This window comes from Colias philodice, chromosome 16 (assembly GCF_061535455.1).
Source record: "Colias philodice isolate Cphi_HAF_F1 chromosome 16, ilColPhil1 Martin Lab GWU primary, whole genome shotgun sequence".
Taxonomy (NCBI): Eukaryota; Metazoa; Arthropoda; class Insecta; order Lepidoptera; family Pieridae; genus Colias; species Colias philodice.
In genome coordinates, this window is record NC_143101.1 from 507,314 (window position 1) to 528,432 (window position 21,119).

The 21,119-nt window shown below is 34.7% G+C and overlaps 3 protein-coding genes across 3 annotated transcripts in view; 2 read left to right on the plus strand and 1 right to left on the minus strand.

Annotated features, from left to right (window-relative positions):
* The window catches only part of LOC149481376 (uncharacterized), a 465,629-nt gene that overhangs the window by 315,010 nt on the left and 129,500 nt on the right, over nt 1-21,119 (plus strand). The window lies entirely within an intron of this gene.
* On the minus strand, nt 3,302-5,977 carry LOC149481387 (protein spitz-like). Its single transcript, XM_089705037.1, has one exon. It carries the CDS (start codon nt 5,508-5,510, stop codon nt 4,977-4,979), a length of 534 nt encoding a protein of 177 aa, XP_089561163.1. The 5' UTR covers nt 5,511-5,977; the 3' UTR covers nt 3,302-4,976.
* The window catches only part of mrn (general transcription factor IIH subunit 4 marionette), a 42,704-nt gene continuing 33,099 nt past the window's right edge, over nt 11,515-21,119 (plus strand). Inside the window, exons 1-9 of the mRNA XM_089705021.1 lie at nt 11,515-11,797; nt 11,906-12,010; nt 12,295-12,426; nt 13,242-13,427; nt 14,063-14,135; nt 15,166-15,273; nt 15,589-15,672; nt 19,444-19,634; nt 20,042-20,156. Of these exons, the coding sequence (XP_089561147.1) occupies nt 11,640-11,797; nt 11,906-12,010; nt 12,295-12,426; nt 13,242-13,427; nt 14,063-14,135; nt 15,166-15,273; nt 15,589-15,672; nt 19,444-19,634; nt 20,042-20,156 (1,152 nt within the window). The 5' untranslated portion in view covers nt 11,515-11,639. The remainder of the gene's footprint in view (nt 11,798-11,905; nt 12,011-12,294; nt 12,427-13,241; nt 13,428-14,062; nt 14,136-15,165; nt 15,274-15,588; nt 15,673-19,443; nt 19,635-20,041; nt 20,157-21,119) is intronic.

Consider the following 21,119-nt stretch of genomic DNA (forward strand, 5'->3'; position numbering starts at 1 on the left):
CTTAATTAGGTCTATAATTGGTAAAATAAACACATTCCTCCATGGAAGCCTAAAGGCCTCCTAAAGGAGGAATCGATTGTCAAAATATTATATTAGGGCAGTTTGAGTTACTGAACTTGATCTTTTTATTTTTTTCTTCCAAAAAACTCAAAAGTGCAACTTGTGACCGGTACAGATGGATTGCTCATAATTAGGTCTATCATTGCTAAAAATACCAGATTCCACCACGGAGGCGTTTACGGGGAATTGAATTTTATCAGGATAGTTACGATACATGAACTTTTTATTTTTTTTCTTCCAAAAAGCTCAAAAGTGCAACTTGTGACCGGTACAGATAGATTGCTCATAATTAGGTCTATCATTGATAAAAATACCAGATTCCACCATGGAGGCGTTTACGGGGAATTGAATTTTATTAGGGTAGTTAGTTAAAAAGTTCATGTATCGTAACTACCCTAATAAAATTCAATACCTCCTAAACACCTCCATGGTGGAATCTGGTTTTTTTATCAATGATAGACCTAATTATGAGCAATCTATCGGTACCGGTCACAAGTTGCACTTTTAAGTTTTTTTGGAAGAAAAAAAATAAAAAGTTCAAGTATCGTATCTACCCTAATAAAATTCAATTCCCCGTAAACGCCTCCGTGGTGGAATCTAGTATTTTTATCAATGATAGACCTTATTATGAGCAATCTATCTGTACCGGTCACAAGTTGCACTTTTGAGTTTTTTGGAAGAAAAAAAATAAAAAGATCAAGTTCAGTAACTCAAACTACCCTAATATAGTATTTTGACAATCGATTCCTCCTAAAGGCTTCCATGGAGGAATGTGTTTATTTTACCAATTATAGACCTAATTAAGAGCAATCTAACAGTACCGGTCACAAGTTGCACTTTTGAGTTTTTTGGAAGAAAAAAATAAAAAGATCAAGTTCAGTAACTCAAACTACCCTAATATAGCATTTTGACAATCGATTCCTCCTAAAGGCTTCCATGGAGGAATGTGTTTATTTTACCAATTAAAGACCTAATTAAGAGCAATCTATCAGTATCGGTCACAAGTTGCACTTTTGAGTTTTTTTGGAGAAAAAAAAATAAAAAGTTCAAGTATCGTAACTACCCTAATAAAATTCAATTCCCCGTAAACGCCTCCGTGGTGGAATCTGGTATTTTTATCAATGATAGACCTAATTATGAGCAATCTATCTGTACCGGTCACAAGTTGCACTTTTGAGTTTTTTGGAAGAAAAAAATAAAAAGATTAAGTTCAGTAACTCAAACTACCATAATATAATATTTTGACAATCGATTCCTCCTAAAGGCTTCCATGGAGGAATGTGTTTATTTTACCAATTATAGACCTAATTAAGAGCAATCTATCAGTACCGGTCACAAGTTGCACATTTGAGTTTTTTGGAAGAAAGAAATATTTTTTGATCGATTGATGTGGAAATTGTTTGAGCCAAAATCATGTTTTACTGCGTATAACTCAGAAACGGTAGGATATAGGAAAAAATGATTCAGGTACAACTTGTAGATAATTTTATGGCCTTTCAACTTTTCCTTGAAAGTTTTTCTCTAACATGTACCGTTTTTGAGATTTAAGCGAAAAATGAAAAAATGGACCCATTTCCCCCCTCCCCCCACTCCGGGGCTCCTCCTAGTGGCCCGGGGTTTTAGTATGTTTATTACCTAGGGACTCTTGACATGTTTCCGAAGAAACATCTTACGTTACTAACTCACGCACTCTAGAACTTTTTATTCAATGGACTAAAAAGAATGTATAAACAAATAATATAGGCAATCTAAGTTTCGCAACATAAGTGAAACGTTAAATATCTACCTAATACAAACCTAGGTGTTTTTCTAAACATTGGCTACTATATTAATGTATTCAAGTAAATTACTCATAATTACACAATTATAGTGCACAACACAAATAATTTTCCTGTTACTGTTTAGTTTGTCTACATGAAGTAAGATATTTTTTGAGATTACTCAACGAATACGAGTAAAATTTCGCCTAAAATGATAAAACAAAGGTATGCATATCGATTTACTAAATATTGTGTAACGACATTAAACTAGCACGTACGTTACATGCCAAATGACAAATCAGGCATAACGTTTGCCACACCGAGATAATCAGCTTAGAATTACATTGTTACGCGAATAAAAGACGTTCGAATTTTATTTAACCCTATTTACAACATCCTGCCTAATTCCGACAAAACAGCTATCACCGAAAGCGTTTTTAATCTTTAAAGCGGCGTCTATTTCGGTCGTTTGTCCATCGGGAACTTGCGATAGGTACACGGCTATTCCGGGCCGGGCAGGTTTTCGGGGAATGTCAACAAACCAACAGGCACTCATTCAATGAACTCTAGCTAGCGACGCCGGTGGCGGACCGGTCCATGTACCTATTCATAAAAATATGCTCCCAGACATTGAATGGACTCGTCGTCAGCCACTTTTTCTAGGTCTTAACGTCGTAAGGAAGGGATCACGTTTTCTGGTCACACTTCTTAGAGATTATTGTTGACTGAAAACCAGATTCGATTGATGCGTTCACAGCTTCTATAGAGCGATACTTTACAAAGATCCATTCAATTTCGCTTTTGCTTTATATTTAAGTAGGTAATCACTATTGTTATAGATATTTATATTGTTCCGAAAAAACGTAACAATAAATAGTTAGAACATAAATTGTTGAAAGAGATTTGATTTCGTTAACAGAATTAATTGAATTAAGAGAAAACGCGTGCAGTTGTATATTGTAACCGATACACATATTATTTTATTAATTTTAATGGGCCATTAATCAATTTCACGGTGTAAGCGTTATCTTGCAATTGATTTATTCTCTAAAGTTATAAAATATGGACTAGAAAAGCTAATTATGTTTTGTTTTGTAAACACATTGTCTACAATATCGTAACAACAACATAGATAAAATCATGATAAAATTATACTTTATAAAAATTCACATTAAGTATTTAAAATAGAAATTATTGGTACTTTTGATATTAATTTACTGTAAATATGTTTGTGACGGTTACCAATACACATTTGTCATGCATTCAAGATTATTCAATATTCACTTTTAAAACTCAGTAAATCTACACCTTCAAACATGATGAAAATCAATTAACAAGTGATGTACAGAGATTTTTAAAGCAGGTCAAGATTGTGAGAAACAATTTGAGTTAAGATATTTTTGGAATTTTATTTAGTCTGGCAGATCTTTGATAAAGTATTTAATTGTGATGTTCGAGACGGTGGGAATAAAAAGCATTAGTAAAGATTTAGTTTCATATAATTTTCTTTTAACAAATGATCAATAGAAAACTGTATAATTAACAATGTATCATCTTAACAGATATTTCAAAATTATTAGTGATGTAGGTAATATTTTACATATACTTTGGAATGTTTATATAAACAATCTCATATGAATTGATACAATACAATATGATACACAATATTCAATTTGTTTCGGGGACCTGATCTACCGGTATTACAAATTGTCAACATGTGAAAGCCATAAATGGTAGAATGTTCTAAAGTAAAAACAACCAATACACCAGATCCCACGTCGCTGTCACAGCCCATTAACAAATTTGCTATATTTTTGCGTCATTCCCTCAGTGCAAATCACCACAATATACAGACAATTACATAGACTTCACATTTTATTGGCTACAATTAATTATTATTGATTTAAATTCCATAAATCGTTACAATTTCACATTACACATAAGAGATTATTGAATTATATAGAGAATAGCATGAAGCGAGAAGAAATTGGTAATTTCACATTGAGGTCATGACATTTTATGCACCATCCAATGTTTTACGATTTTTACAATTAATGAGATTCATAATGAGATTACATAGGGCATGATAGTGTGGCCGTGCTTAGCAAGGTTTAATGAATGCAACCATTAACAAGGCAAATTCTGTGCGGCTGATCATTGAATTTTTAACTAAATAAAGCAGTCAATAAATAAATGTTTATAAATATCTAATAAATACCTACAGGGGCTATATTTACAAGAAGCCTTCTCATTAAGGGCAGGTTTCCACCATTAAACGAATATAATACAGCTCTATCCCAGTGGGATATCAGGTATAAATTAAAAAATAAAGTAAAGCTGCAGGCTTAACATGTATTACAAAATAATACTGACACCAGTAAAAATCTCTAACCGTGATGGAATGTGCTACAGCAATAGGAACTGAGCTACTCGCTGCCTCACAAGCATCCCAATTCATTACAATACTATCTGTATACAACAAGTAATAAATACAAGTAACATTGATTTACAAATATCAAGAGATAACAGGGCCACGGGACACCCGGCCCATCAAAAACTTTGCTGTTCTTTGCAATACACAAAGAACAGCTTTCCTTCTGGGTATAGATACATTATCTATTGCGAGTATAAGTGCTCATGACTTTACAATAAGGCCCATTTACTAAACATTTGCTACAATACAAAACAATAACATGCAGTGGAACCACAGGAATCCATCGTGGTGGCCACTCTGTCGCAACTACCACGATGGATCTTCATATTGAATTCTAATAAGAAATTAGACATTGCCACATGGACTGAACACATCCAGCCCAGGCAGAGGGAATATAACCTGTTATACAATCCAACAATACAACATAACAACTTCTATGAGCGAGTAGCATATAGGTACATGGTCGTCGCCGTTCTCACTAGTCCAACACACGTCAACGGAACCGTTTCACAATCACAGCTGGAGGGACTGGAATTTGACAAACTGCAACTCCCGAACGTTACGGTATATACAAAAGAAATTCCTCAGAAATAAATTATATGCTCCGTAAAATAATTATCACATAAATTTTTATCTCCCGTTCGATCCACACTTAACACGTAATCTAACTATATGTACACGAAATATGAACAGGTCGCTCGGCGGCTAGGGCGGCAGGGCGGCTAGGGCGGCGCGGGCGCGCACAGGTGCACGGCCCCGCGCGGCGCCGCCACGGCCACCAGGTGCACCTGGCCGCGCTCCGCCGCCGCGGGCGGCGCCTTGCCGCGCCGGTGCAGCCGCACCCACGCGCCGAAGCAGACTAGAATCGCCAGGAACACGGCCACCGTCGCGCCGCCCGCTATCGACGCCGTCTCCATCATGAGCTGCCGGCTCGTCAGCACGTACGAGTCGTCCAAGTCCTTGAACTCGCATCGCGGCCCCACGAAGCCGCTCCGGCACTCACAGTTATAGATAGGACTGTCCGAGATCACCACCGTGAAACACACTCCGCCGTTGAGGCAGTAGTACTCCGAGTAGTCCGGCTCGCACTTGAAGATGGGGAAGGTGACGTTGAGGCGCGGCTGCGGCTGCGGCTGCGGCGGCGGGCGCTGCGGGCGCGCGGGCCGAGCCGGCCGCTTGCTGATGGAGCTGGAGCAGGCGCCCGCCAGCGCCCAGGCCGCCGACACCACCGCCCACCACACTACCAACGACTGCATTGTCCGCTCGCTCCGGACTCTCGGCGCTCGCGGTACGTGCACGATTTTGACATTGGACGGTGACTTATACGAAATCCGAGAGGCGATGACATGACCGCTTTCGAATTTCGAACTCGAACCCTTCGCTCGTATCCGCGTCGGCGGTCCGCCCAGACATGTTTCCTGTGTCAACTTTTTTTACGTCGACGATCACTCGCTCATGACGGAGGCGCGGTTTCTACGAGCGCCCGAGATATCGCATCGATCCCACCGCGGGCATGTCGAAAGTGAAACACTCGATTGAATTAAACACTGAATTCGTATTTAAAGATTATTCACGGAGCACATACACACAATGTCCCGTTCGAAAGTTTACACACAAAATGGTGCTTAGCGGAACGAAACCGCACTGCGCTCGACGAGTTGTCTATACACGACTGATGGAAGGCGTCTACTGCATCCGCCATCTGCCGACGAGAATGAATGCGGATTGCGGTGAGCCGGTGAACTCGGACGCGTTGCGTTTGTGTGCGCCGCCCATCTGTATACGGGTTTGTTAGTGTGTGCACGCACAATATAAATGTGTGAGTATACTTTTTTCTTTTGTATGGGACAAAGAGATTAAAAAAATCCCATTGGTATAGGCTTATAAAGTACGCCTGTACCCACTGTGTTATTTTTATGCCAATTTGAACTCTATAGCTGTAAAGCTTTTTTGTGAGTTACGTATTTCTCGTTTAGATTTTATAGAGTACCTTTCTTTAAAGTTTATACAAAGTTTAATAACCGTGCTCAGGTAATATAAATTTAAACCATTAAGTATTCTAGGAGACACTTAGATCATTAATGATCTAAGGGGAGACATCTCAATAATATCAGATGTAGAAACAAGTATGTATCTATACATATAATAAAATCGTAGGAAAGTCAAAACTGTACATTGAATATTTTTTTAAAAGAATACATAATCCATGATCTATAATCGATACAGAACCCGAAAACATAGTTTTTAGAATTTTTGTCTGTTTGTCTGTTTGTCTGTTTGTCTGTATGGTTGTCCGGGCTAATCTCGAAAAGTACTGCATAGATTGACTTCAAATTTTGCATGAATATTACTAACTGGTCGGGTCAGGCTATAGGCTACATATAATCAAGCTATCACCTGCGGGGGAGGAGCTGTGAACCTTTATTTTTCTTACGTATTCTCTGTACTACGATAGCGTACAATCTTAAGACTCATGTTTAAATGTTGTTTTTGAGTAAGCCATGCTATTGTCTACCTTTACACTATAAAAACTACGTCATTTAAGTAATTTTAGCAGAGAAACAGTATAATGAATCTTAGTAGTATAAAGACAAATTTAAAACGGCGCCATCTATGAGATTTCATTAAAATCAAATCAATTTACATAATATTAACGCTTCTTGGAAATTTATAATTTAAATATTATTATGATGTTGGTGAGGTTGTTTTTTTTAAAGTTAAATAAATAATTCATATCTTCCCAGAGTCCATTTCAGGTGTGCTTATATTTCATGTGAATAATAATTATGTATAATGAATCTTAGTAGTATAAAGACAAATTTAAAACAGCGCCATCTATGAGATTTCATTAAAATCAAATCAATTTACATTATATTAACGCTTCTTGGAAATTCATAATTTAAATATTACTTATTATGATGTTGGTGAGGTTGTTTTTTTTAAAGTTAGATAAATAACAACGGGTCACTATGAAATTTGACTTTGATTGCAAAGCATTAAATTTGGTAGTTTAGGTCGTAATTAGATGGAAAAAAAATATATGGCATGAAAAACTTTGCTTTTGTGCTTAGAAGACTGATTGAACGAAATTTTTAAAAATCTCGGATTTTAATTTTTGATTGAAAATAAAACTATTGAAATAAAAATGTTTATTATTTTTATTAAGTTTTACTATCAAATTAGCTTACAGAAAAGTGGGAAATAACTTAAAAGTGCACACTTTTAATTTTTCTTTTATGTTCATAGCTACTTTCTCTCAATAAACCCCAAATATAGTCGCCCATCATGTTTTCATTGTATTGGCCTTGATAGCGTTGTTCAAAATTCATGATGTCCTGATGGAAACGTTCTCCTTGCTCTTCGGAATAGGCTCCCATATTGTTTTTAAATTTATCCAAATGAGCATGCAGCATATGTACTTTTAATGACATCCTGCAGCCCATGGCCTTAAAATTAATAATTTGTAATTTGCCTTACCTTCCAAACACCTTTTACAATAACTACAAGCAACATGTGGAGCCCATGGCTTATCTTGATTCCGTACAGGACAGTCAAAATATGCTTCATAGGCTTCACAGAGAACGTGAGATGTCTTTAGTTCATATTTCACGTCTCGAACTTTAATAAATTGACCACATATAAAACAAAATGCATCAGCATCGTATTTGCACTTTCGTGACGACATTTTAAGTTATTCTGGGCTTGTAAATAACACCTGATGGTTGTTTATCACTCGGGTGCCATCTAGCGGCACATTGTAAACGTTAATACCCCACTCTCACCGCGTGGTCTTTTTAAAAATATTAAAATCAATTAAAATTTATGAAAAAATTGAAAAATGAGTATTATTATTATAACTATCACAAAAGCAAACTTTATACCGAAAAAAGGTATTTTCTTTTCGTTTTTGTGCATAACTAACTGGAAAATAATAGTATAAACTTTAGGACAAAGAACGAAAATTTTTTTGTCGAGTCGTGTAATTCATATCTTCCCAGAGTAGCGAGTGCGCTTATATTTCATGTGAATATACTAAATTTTTATAAGTGAGGGTAGATGTTTATTATTTGATGTCAAACAAGACACCATTACAGTTAATATAGGTAATAGTAGATAACAGTGATCGTGTTAGACTCATGTTTTTAATTAGTTAAAGTTATGACAAAATAAGAAAATGATGAAATTTTATTTGTATGTAGTTATAATTTTTACAAGACTATATTAAACGCCCAAAGAAGGTCACTGTAGTTATTGATAAAACTTTATTAGCTTTTTAATAAAGTTAGGTACAGTCATCTTTTGATTTTTTTTATTTACAGATTCAATGTTCATAAAAATTGACGATTTGCCTGAGGATGTAGTGGAAATTAGTAACCTTGCGCGTGGTCAATCATCATCAATACATATAATAAAATTCTAGAAAAGTGATGTCTGTACAATGAAAATATGAAAAAAAAATTTAGCAGGGGTTATTATTAAATCGATCCCAAACCCAAAACTGTAGTTAAATTTTTTTTTGTCTGTTTGTCTGTATTTTTGTGCATGCTAATCTCAGAAACGGCTTATCCAATTACGATGGTGTTTTCACTAATATATTGAGGTAATCTTCATTTAACATTTAGTGTTTATTTCATGTTAATCGGTTCGTAAATAAAAAAGTTATGACCATTTAAGTATTCACGGCGAACATTTGCTAAGGCATTCTATGGTACACTATTATACAGTGTACGATAAAACGTAAGTTATCTGTTATAGGCTACAGTTATTCCTTATAAACGTCCAGGTGATCATATCGAAAGTCCCCAAGGGTGGGGGGGTAAGCTGATGTAGTAGGGGGGAGGGGTCAAATTAGAATTATGCTTACTATATATGTCGTATTATATTTTAACCCCCGACGCAAAAAGATGGGTGATAAGTGTTTGACCGCTATGTGTGCCTGTGTGTGTGTGTGTGTGTCTGTTTGTACCACCGTAGCTTGCTAACAGGTAATCCGAATTAGATGCGGTTTTGTTGTTAGGCAGCATATTTTCCGACGCTGGTTCTTAGATAAAGTGTATCAAAATCGGTTCATCCATTTATCATACCTAGGTATATAGAGGTAAAAGTGGGAATGTGGAAAAAAATATTAGTTATATTTTTATCCAATTCGGTTTATTCATTTATTAGATTACAGCGGTAAAAGTGGGAATGAACAATAATCGAATATGCTCAAATAACTCAAGCGGCATATCAAAATATGAAAGAACAACGTGTGAATTACAATTAGTAATGTTTTATCGAAATCGGTTCATCCGTTTATTACATATAGGGCACTTTAGGAAATGGAGCATCAAACGACAGGATATGACGTGTAGATATAGGTACAATTAGATAATATGGTTTACATCAAAATCGGTTCTGCCATTTACTAGGGGTGGAAAGGGAAGGGTTGAAAGTCTGTGAAAGAAGAGGGGGATATAGGAGCGAGAGGATAGCCACACCCTGGAAATTTTGAACTCTACTCAAAGCCACATAGGTTGGCCCTTGGCAATTTTTTTTCCTAAAGATATCTTTAGGAAAAAAAATTGCCAACTTCTTTTGCCACTGTGGTCCATTACTTACAATTTGTGCACGGTTACGGCCCAACTTAAAAGATATTGTCAAGGAGCAACAAACTTATAGATATCAATAGGATGTAGGAATGTAATATGGAGGTAGAGGTAGATCTCGCTCACTTGAAAATATTACATGAAAATAAGAAACCGAAGTTAAAAATTTAAGAATAAAAAAAAACCCAACGCAACGAAGGAAAAGGAATAAATAATAATTTCACAAACTTCCCGACGATCTTTAAAATTAAGTATCTACCATTATAAAAAAAAATATAATCTATCATTTATGACAACTTTAAGTATGATAATGATGGTATGGCAGCCCCGACGACTTTGTTTTTTTTATTTTTATTAATATTTAAAATGGTATTTATTTTTTAAAGATCTTCGGGAAGTTTGTAAAATTATTTATTCCTTTTTCTATGCACTTTTCTTCGTTGCGCTGCAGGGTTTTTTTTTAATTTAATTTTTATTGCAATTGGTCTAAACGGTTTATTTACTACAGGCGTGAGACAGGAAAGATCTGAGCGCTGAGGAATCTGAGCGCTACGAAAAATCTATTTTTTCATTCACTGATCTCAAAAAAAAAATTCCAAGGACCAGAACGACAGGAAATTTTAATATTTTATTCTAATTGTGTTTTGCACAATTTTGTTAAATTGCGACTGGATGAAAATTTTGTTCGTGGTCGTCGTCGTCGCTTATGTCAATTAGTATCGATAGCGGATTCTATTCCTTTGCGTTTTGACGTTTATCTCGGCGCTCAGTTGCTGCACGATATATTGTCAAAAACATCCATACAAGGAAGGAAGAAAAATAAATTTGCTCCCTTCCCCCATGGTGCCTAAAAATAATATGACATAATTTAAAATAAATTTTACGTAGAAAATTAATTAGGCATTTATTTTTTTATTTTTTAGCTCAGTTTAGTAATAAATTTTACTAACAGTTCTTTTCATTATTTATGGTATGTTTATTCAATAAAAGTTAAGTAGTAACTACTATGCAGTCACTATTCCACGCGGACGAAGTCGCGGGCACAGCTAGTTAAAAATAAAATTACCTAGGTAGTGTATTTAGATCATTAGAAATATGCTACCTACTAGTTAATAACCACAGTTTATAACTTGATAGGGAGTTTGGAAAATGACTTTGTGTTATAAATATCATTGTAATCAAGTTTCATTTTATCTTCTGTTTTTCCTATTTGTAGACATAGAATATGTGAAAGTATTATTAATGTTTTAACTTTTTTTATTGTATTTTTTACAAAAAATAGAGTGATTTGAAGAAAAATAGAAGTCAAAGATTTTTATTTATAACTATTAAATTGAATGAAGATTCATTCAATTTAATAGTTATAAAAATACTTCTTGTTTATTAAACAAAAAATATATTCTTATGACTTTATAAAGATATTATGTTAAATTGCATTTTTCTGTTAATAGGGATCTTAGAAATATTTTATAATATCTATGTTTTTAAACCATTTTATTAAAATTACATAGAACTATGTCCACTGTGCACTTTTACGCTCATTTCTTACGAAGCAAAAAGATGAAAGTTAAATATAACAAATAAAACATAACTTTGTTTATGGTTTTGGCGCATCACTAATATTTCCGGTTTTTGACATTAGAAGTGACACATGACAGTCAACTGGCATTTTACCGTAGTCCGTATGTCATCCAATTGAAGATGACGGCGGCGGTTGTGTGCTTTAATTACGGTCTATTATTGTTTTTATTTTAATAAACAAATTTCCACTTTGAATGAAAGTAAAACTATTGAAATATGAGTAAGATGTCGGAGTCCTCAAAATCAAAGTCTCTTAATTCAAACACCACTCCAACTTTGCAATGCAAAGATCTGCACGAATATCTAAAAAGTCGTTCTTCACAATTTTTGGATACCTTATACAATTATCCAACAATTTGTTTAGCAGTATATAGGTAAAGATATTATGAAACATTGTACTTATTATTACTATAATATCTGATACGTTTACTGGACATTTTCTTTTATTTTTGTAGATAAAAACAGGTTATGTTGTTTTTCAGAGAGTTACCAGAATTGGCTCGTCATTTTGTTATACGACTTCTGTTTGTCGAGCAGCCTGTACCTCAAGCAGTGGTGGCGTCTTGGGTTTCACAAACACATGCCAAGTAAGTTCATTAATTTTTGCTAATACATAGAAATGTTATCTCATGTTCCCATCCATAGCATGTAAGCTTAGAGAATTAGTCATAATTCAGTGTTAAAGTTATCCACTTACTACGTAGTGCTTTATATTTGTGTTTATCTCATAACTATTTAACTTTTCTAGACTTGAAAAATTCTGTCTTATACTTGAATAGATAAGCTTTTAAATTTTTTTTTTGATAAAAATAGTACTTAATATTTATATTCTATGATATAATAAATAATTTATACTAAATTTTTCTTGCAGAGAACAGAGCAAAGCAAGTGAAGCTCTGTCGGAACTGTCCGTGTGGCATGAGGCACCCATACCTGGTGGTCTACCTGGCTGGCTGCTGTCACAGTCTTTTAAGAAGAACCTAAAAGTAGCATTATTAGGAGGGTAAAGGAGAAAACTTATGTTAATAAAGCACTACTTTTAATCCTAAAATAGTTAAGGAGATTTGTCAGTCATTGGCAATTTATTATTGAACAATTTTTATACTGAAAAAAATTGTATACTGAAAACATGTTGTAGATAATTTAGAAGACAAAGTGATTTATATGAAACGGATGTAAAATCTTGATATTCTGCCTGACACCCCTTTTTTTAATAAATCTTTTAATATAAAGATTACAGAACACTGAACCCCAACTTGTGATATTCTACTGCATACATGCAATCCATTACTATTGAGTACTGACCAGTTGGCTTGGTTGGTAGTAGCCCTGCGGTTGTTGTGGGTTCGATTCCCACCCGGGCAAATATTTGTGTGATGAACATAGATGCTTGCTCTGTGTTTGGGTGTTAATCTGGTTTACATAACACAAGCAAGTGCTTAGAATGGGATCAGATCGTGCCGTGTGTGAAAATAGTCCTGAAATATTAACCACTAAATAAACATTGAAAGTTGAGTAAGTCACATTCAAACATCTGTTCATTTAACTATTACTACATTATCAACTTTACTTATTTAATATTTATTTATTTATTCAAATGAATCATATATATAAAAATGAATCACAAAATGTGTTGGTAAGCGCATAACTCGAGAACGGCTGAACCGATTTCGATAATTCTTTTTTTATTATATTCCTTGAAGTACGAGGATGGTTCTTATGTAGAGAAAACGTAAACATGTACCACGGGCGAAGCCGGGGCGGACCGCTAGTTTAAAATAAAAGTTACGCTACACCATACTCTAAACTATTTTACAGCGGTAGACCATGGAGCATGTCACAAACCCTGGAGCCGGACGGCAAAGCCCGAGATGTAGCGTTCCTGGACGCATACGCACTGGAGCGGTGGGAGTGCGTGCTGCACTACATGGTGGGCAGCCAGCAGACGGAGGGCATCAGCGCTGATGCTGTGAGGATCCTGCTGCATGCCGGTCTCATGACCAGGTAAGCAAGAAGTTATATAAGTAAAAATTTATATATAAAAAAATGTATCCCAAAATGTGTTGGTAAGCGCATAACTTGAGAACGGCTGAACCGATTTCGATAATTCTTTTTTTATTATATTCCTTGAAGTACTAGGATGGTTCTTATGTAGAGAAAACGTAAATATGTACCACGGGCGAAGCCGGGGCGGAACGCTAGTTTATATATAAATGTAGGACCTAAGTTAAGGTAGTCTTAGTTTTTGTTGGCAATAAGCTTATTATCTATCTATCTTGTTATCTAAGTCATAATAAAACATTAAAGAGAAGATTCGTAACTAAGTGATACTAACTAATGCTTACTAAAAAAACTATATCAATTTTATAAAGCTGAAGAATTTGTCTGAATGCGCTAATCTCAGGAACTACTGGTCCGATTTGAAAAATTCTTTCGATGTTAGATAGCCCATTTAACAAGGAAGGCTATAGGCTATATATCATTACGCTAAGACCAACAGGAGCGGGACCATGCGGGTGAAATCGCGTAGCGCAGCTAGTAATCATTAAAATACATTCACTATTGAGTTGTGTAAGTGAAACAATCTATACTACTGCTAACTAAAAAATAATTAATAAAAAATATATGTTTCTTTCCAGAGATGCTGAAGATGGTTCTGCGGTGATCACCAAAGCAGGTTTTCAGTTCCTTCTACTAAGCACTGCTAAACAGGTATAAATAAATATATATTTAATTCTATGAAAAAAGGATTCAAATTGAGCTGGGAAAAATATTTAAAATATATAGCCTACAAGCTTCCACCCGCGGCTTCGCCCGCGCGGTGTTTTGATAAAAGGTAGCCTATGTTCTTTCTCAGGGTCTAAAGATTGTCTGTGCCAAATTTCATCCAAATCGGTTGAGAGGTTTAAGCGGGAAAGCGTAACAGACAGACAGACAGAGTTACTTTCGCATTTATAATATTAGTAGGGATGTTAAATGCATATATTTGCATTAGGTCTACAGGTGAACATTTTTTCGCTTCAATTCAATCCAAATAATTTTTTGTGCAATAAATTAAACTAGTATTGAAAAAGAACCATAACTTTAAATTACATATTTGAATGAATTTGTTGAACTTTAATTGAGTCATTCTCATCTTTATTCCATCAATTATTAAAACTGTGCAATTAGAAAAAATCCTACAGATTTTTCAAAAATCGTTGTATCTATGTGAGAGAATATAATTTTGGTACAAACAATTCAACTACTAGTGTCGTGTGTGAAAATTGTCCTGAAATATTTATCATTTATTATCATAGCGTTCCGCATTTATAATATTTTCTATTAGGATTAGTATTTTCTAGTGTTTGATTTTATGCGAGTATTATACATTTAGAACGTTTTCATTAGTCTCCCTGTGACCACGCTCGCTGCAAAGTGTTCGAAACGTCAAGAAAATAATATCACTACATTATACATAGTATAAAACAAAGTCGCTTTCTCTGTCCCTATGTCCCTTTGTATGCTTAAATCTTTAAAACTACGCAACGGATTTTGTTTTTTTTTTTAAATAGATAGAGTGATTCAAGAGGAAGGTTTTAGTATATAATTTATTAGGTTTTAGACAAAGCGGACGAAGCCGCGGGCGGTAAGCTAGTAATGAATAAATAGCGTTTAAAATCCGTTGAAAATCGTTAATTTCGAAATTAGTAGGATTATTAGGTACATTTAAATGCTATAACAGACATTCACTATTATTCAGGTTTGGCTTTTCCTACAACACTATTTGCACACTGCGGAGAAAAGAAATTTGAGCTCGGCTGAATGTTTGGCGTTTTTATATCAACTCAGTTTTAGTACGCTGGGAAAGGTGAATATTTAACATTTTATTATAATATTATTATTGTAATTTTGGTTAAAGCCAGGTCTTAAAAGTTGTTCTCTATCGTTATGATTTTATATAAATCAAATTTCGTTACAATTATTCAGAATTCAGAAATAAAATATACATGAAAAAAATCAGGTGTGCTGTTGTCAATTTTTATAGTACTTTCGATATCAGTTTAAAGTTTTTTATATCTGTAATAATTACACCCTATATAATTCGATTTCAAATATTTATTTTTATTTCAATGCATTTCAAAATGTATATATTTAAAAAACTAAATACTATTATTATTTTCAGGATTACAGTACAGAAGGCATGAGCAATAATATGTTAGTATTTCTGCAACACTTGAGAGAGTTTGGACTTGTTTATCAGAGAAAGGTATAGGCATATTTTTGTTATTTTTTTACTCATTTTTTTAATGCATGTAAGTGTTTAAAAGTAATATTTTTTTATTAATGAATTTGGAATGAAGTTTCTACGTAAAAGAATACAATAACTCCAAAGAAAAAAAATAACATGATACAAAGAAAATTGAATGTATTGGAGTTGGTTTATTGGCTCAATTTGGTCGAAAAGTGTCTTCTACACAATTATTAAACATTAATTATCTTCATCTTTCCAACCTTCAAATAAATTCATGTTTCAATAAAAACCTTCACCACACATCTTACCTTAAAATACATAAATTTCCAGCGCAATCGGGTCGTTTCTACCCGACCTGACTGCCCAAAAACATAGCCAGCGCTATTTATCTGTTAACCTGATACCTGTTTACCTGTTATAATATGTTTACCTGTTACCTGTTTACCTGTTACCTGTTACCTGTTTACCTGTTAACCAATCCACACTTTAACCCTGTAATATCAAGTTTTTATCCAACCCGACTCGCACTGAACATTACCTGCATCACAAATGTTATTATTTTGTCCAACCAACATTCTCTAACCAGAATCCATATCAATTTCCAGCGGAAAGCGGGTCAATTATACCAAACCTGATTACTGGAATTTATAATTCTATTCATAAAGCATTTGAATGCTATAAAAACCTAAATATCACCCACCATTAATGCTGAAACCACTTTCAATTCCAGCGCAAAGCGGGTCGTTTCTACCCGACCTTGCTCACGTTGAACAACCTGCTTCAAGCACCGTATAATTTTATTTTTCGATCTATTTCCCAAAAGATTAAATTCCAGTACGAAGTAGACATTTCTACCCTATCCATGACCATCCTACATTATCCACATGTCTTACCCTAAAAAACATCACTTTCCATCGCAAAGCGGGTCGTTTCTACCCAACCCGACTCGCATTAAACATCCCTTACATTAAAGAAGTTATTTCCAAACCCTCACTCTAACCCTAAAAAACACTACTTTCCAGCGCAAAGCGGGTCGTTTTTACCCAACCCGACTCGCATTAAACATCCCATACATTAAAGAAGTAATTTCCAAACCCACACTAACCCCTAAACATAAATTTCCAGCGCAAAGTGGGTCGTTTCTACCCAACCTACTCGCATTAAACATCCCTTACATTATAAAAATAAATATAAAAAATTCTTTATTGACGTTGATTACATAATTACATTAAGACGATACACAAAAAAAAATCCACTGCCTGGCGGGCGGAGTCTAATAGCTCGCTATCGCGAACGCGGGTGTGCGCGAAGTCATTCCTGCAAACTCGCCGCGCTGCCGCTGGCCGACTCGGGACAAACATGTATGGAGTCGTCATACAGTTATAATATTGTTATACATTTATTTAATTGTTGATTCATTGGTTTTATTTTCTTGCTTAAAAACAAATAATCTTCTTTTTAACAACTACTTAAACATTATTAATAATTATTATTATTTCGTAATGTTTACTTTATTACAAAATAATACAGGTTATAAATAATCTTTAAAATAACAAAAAAATATTGTTACTCTGAAAAGATGAAATGGTACTCAATAACGCGGACTACTGAATTGATTTAGATAGAATTTGATGCTGACGTAGATATTACATCATGCCCAGAAATGAAAGGTACTATTTCTGAAAGAAGTTATAAACTCTAATTCTTCTCAGTCAAAGTCAAGAGTGGAAGATATCACTAATACAGTAAAACTGATGCGAAACTTTGGATGTTAATTTGTATATTTTTTTGTTAGTTGTTACTTAATCACGTCAAGACTACATTTCCAATTTTGATAAAATATAGCTAATTGCCTGGATTTACACATAGGATACTTTTTATCCGAACTGAACACTTCTGTGGGATAAAACAGGATTCACGATATAACAAGTCAAAGTCAAGAGTGGAAGATATCACTAATACAGTAAAACTGATGCGAAACTTTGGATGTTAATTTGTATATTTTTTTGTTAGTTGTTACTTAATCACGTCAAGACTACATTTCCAATTTTGATAAAATATAGCTAATTGCCTGGATTTACACATAGGATACTTTTTATCCGAACTGAACACTTCTGTGGGATAAAACAGGATTCACGATATAACCTAATTCCACGCGGGCAAAGCCGCGGTCGGAATGATATTTTTTTAAATAAAAAAATTGTTTAAAAAAAACACAAAATATATTGACGCATGTATTTATTTTTTGCACTCTATTATAATTGTAATTATTCATTACAAATAATCAAAATAAAATAGCCAGAACAAAGTTAGGCCCTGGTAGGGTAGGTAGGCAGGTACAGCAATGTGAGACGAACACTGGCTTATTTATACCAATAATAATGTATTATAAACATTAAATTAAGTTTACTTTCTAACAACAAAAATACATAATATTAGCTAATGTGAAAACGAATCAACCAATCATCCCACAACAATGTAATGTGCACACAAATATTCATCCAAATCGGTTCATGTGATTAGGAGGAGTGACTGCAGCGCCATCTTCCGGGCCCAATTGTGTCTCCAGATCACCCAGGAACTCAATTTAATATACTTACACAAAATTTTTCGAAATGAAAACTCACATTACTATGTAAATATGAATATAAACCTGTTTTAGTACTAAGCAATTTCCCGCACAGGTGTAGTAAGTATAAATGAAATAAATATCAACATCAAATTCTTTATACAACATACTTATCTACCACCTACTAAGAAATGTAATTCTTGAAATTTTTTCGTATTTTTTTAAAATATAATACTACTCCAATGAGCTCCTGTTCCATATTATGTCAGCCATACTTCCACTAAGTTCACCATGATTTTTTATTTCTTTGCACTTTGTTGCTTTTTGTTAAAAATGGAATCATGCGATAAAACCAGTAGAGCGTTGATAACATACATTTTTGACTGAATAAAGGTACTTACGAAGGAGTGGGTTCACATTGTGAACAATCAGTGGGTTTATTTTCCTTCTGGATTCCGGATTTCTGAAAAGATTATCTATGCTATAAATGAAAAAACCTTACACATTCGTTATGTACTTAAAACAGGGGTACATATCAAACATCGTCTATAATACAATTATCATCAAATTTAAAATAAAACCAACTTACTTCATTAATTTGTTCCAATTGTAAGCATTCTTTTTCCTCCAACCTTTATGTTTCTTCTTCTTATTTTCTTTATTGTCCCCATTTGTCTCATTTTGTCTTATCGTGTTGTCACCCTTTGTTACGATTGCGCGAGCGACACAAGTTCCCCGTGTGACGGCCGTAGCGGGAATGACTCGTGCAGCGATCGGGGTAGGAAGGTACAGGGCGGCTCTCGCTATATTGGCTGGTCGCGCGCTAATTTCAAGTATTTCTTGTTTATTTCAAAACCATCGCATATTTCAAAATTCTGAATCGGTAGACGTATAGGTTGTATATTTTATAGTTAATATCCAAAAAGTCGTAGCTTTACGTTTGTTATTTTGAAGATGCCAGAGATTAAAAAAAAATAACAATGAGAACTTTGTATTTTTTTTCTATCGAGAAAATATCATGGAATCATGTTTCTAAAACGGTAGACGTATTGTGTTACTATTGAACTTTCTTGTCAAGAATTTTCATCACGACAACTTTAATAATATAAAAATTACGAAGGTTTAAAAAGGGCCGTAAATGTTAGAAAAATTAATTCATCACCTTAAAGAAGTTATTTCCAAACCCTCACTCTAACCGCAAAAACATAAATTTCCAGCGTAAAGCGGGTCGTTTCTACCCAACCCGACTCGCGCTCAACATAACTTGCGTCAAAGACGGCATCACTCCGCTAGAAGCGGGCCGGCAACAGGGCTACGTGGTTGTCGAGAGCAATTATAGGGTGTACGGGTATACGCAGAGCACTCTGCAAGTTGCTTTACTTGGATTGTTTACGGAACTTATGTACAGGTAATAAAGAATTGTGGAACTACCCACAACAAAGTAAGAAAATTTGGCGAAAAATATCCTTGAAACTGTCGAAGTTAAACCAACTCTTTAAATGGCACCACATGGAGAGCCTTGTATCGAATGTTCTGACAAGCCATAAAAATACAGTCTAGTTTAGAACATCCTCCATTTTTGAAATCAGTTGAAAATTACTCTTTAAACTCAAACTCAAACATTTATTTATTCAATTAGACTTCTTCTAGAAGCACCTTTGAATCGTCATTACATATTTTTTTTACATTTACCACCTTTTTGAACATAACTCCAAAAGTCTTTTTAATCGCCTCTCATTTTTAAAGATCCATACATTAACTGTATAATAAATCATTGTAATATTGAAAACAGATTATAATATCATTATCTATTAGGTTTCCAAACCTCGTGGTCGGCGTGATAACCCGCGAGTCAGTACGGCAAGCGTTCCGCGGCGGCATCTCAGCGGAACAGATCATCAAATACTTGGAACAGCACTCGCATCCACAGGTTAAATTATATATAAATATAAAAATATGGTATAAAGTATAATATTTATTTAGTCTACAAACTCTTTTATGGGCATTCAACACATATTTCTTCGGAAAGCAGTTTCAGTAAGAGTCAGCAATTTGTTTTAAAAGGTGTGTATAAACAGCAGCTCGCAAGCATGTCTCCATGTATAACTGGTATGTCTGCAGCTGTATATAACTACAGAGCATGTCTACGTGTATAACTCATATGTCAGCAGCTGTATATAACTACAGAGCATGTCTACGTGTATAACTGGTATGTCAGCAGCTGTATATAACTACAGAGCATGTCTACGTGTATAACTGGTATGTCAGCAGCTGTATATAACTACAGAGCATGTCTACGTGTATAACTCATCTGTCAGCAGCTGTATATAACTACAGAGCATGTCTACGTGTATAACTCATCTGTCAGCAGTGGTATATAATTACAGAGCACGTCTACGTGTATAACTCGTCTGTCAGCAGCTGTATACAACTACAGAGCATGTCTACGTGTATAACTGGTATGTCAGCAGCTGTATATAACTACAGAGCACGTCTACGTGTATAACTAGTCTGTCTGCAGCTGTATATAACTACAGAGCACGTCTACGTGTATAACTGGTATGTCAGCAGCTGTATATAACTACAGAGCACGTCTACGTGTATAACTCGTCTGTCAGCAGCTGTATATAACTACAGAGCATGTCTCCGTGTATAACTCGTCTGTCAGCAGCTGTATATAACTACAGAGCACGTCTACGTGTATAACTCGTCTGTCAGCAGCTGTATATAACTACAGAGCATGTCTTCGTGTATAACTGGTATGTCAGCAGCTTAATATAACTACAGAGCACGTCTACGTGTATAACTCGTCTGTCTGCAGCTGTATATAACTACAGAGCATGCCTACGTGTATAACTCATCTGTCAGCAGCTGTATATAACTACAGAACATG

Coding starts and splice junctions, on each gene's coding strand:
- LOC149481387 (XM_089705037.1), bottom strand. CDS start 5,510: ATGCAGTCGTTGGTAGTGTGGTGGGCGGTGGTGTCGGCGGCCTGGGCG.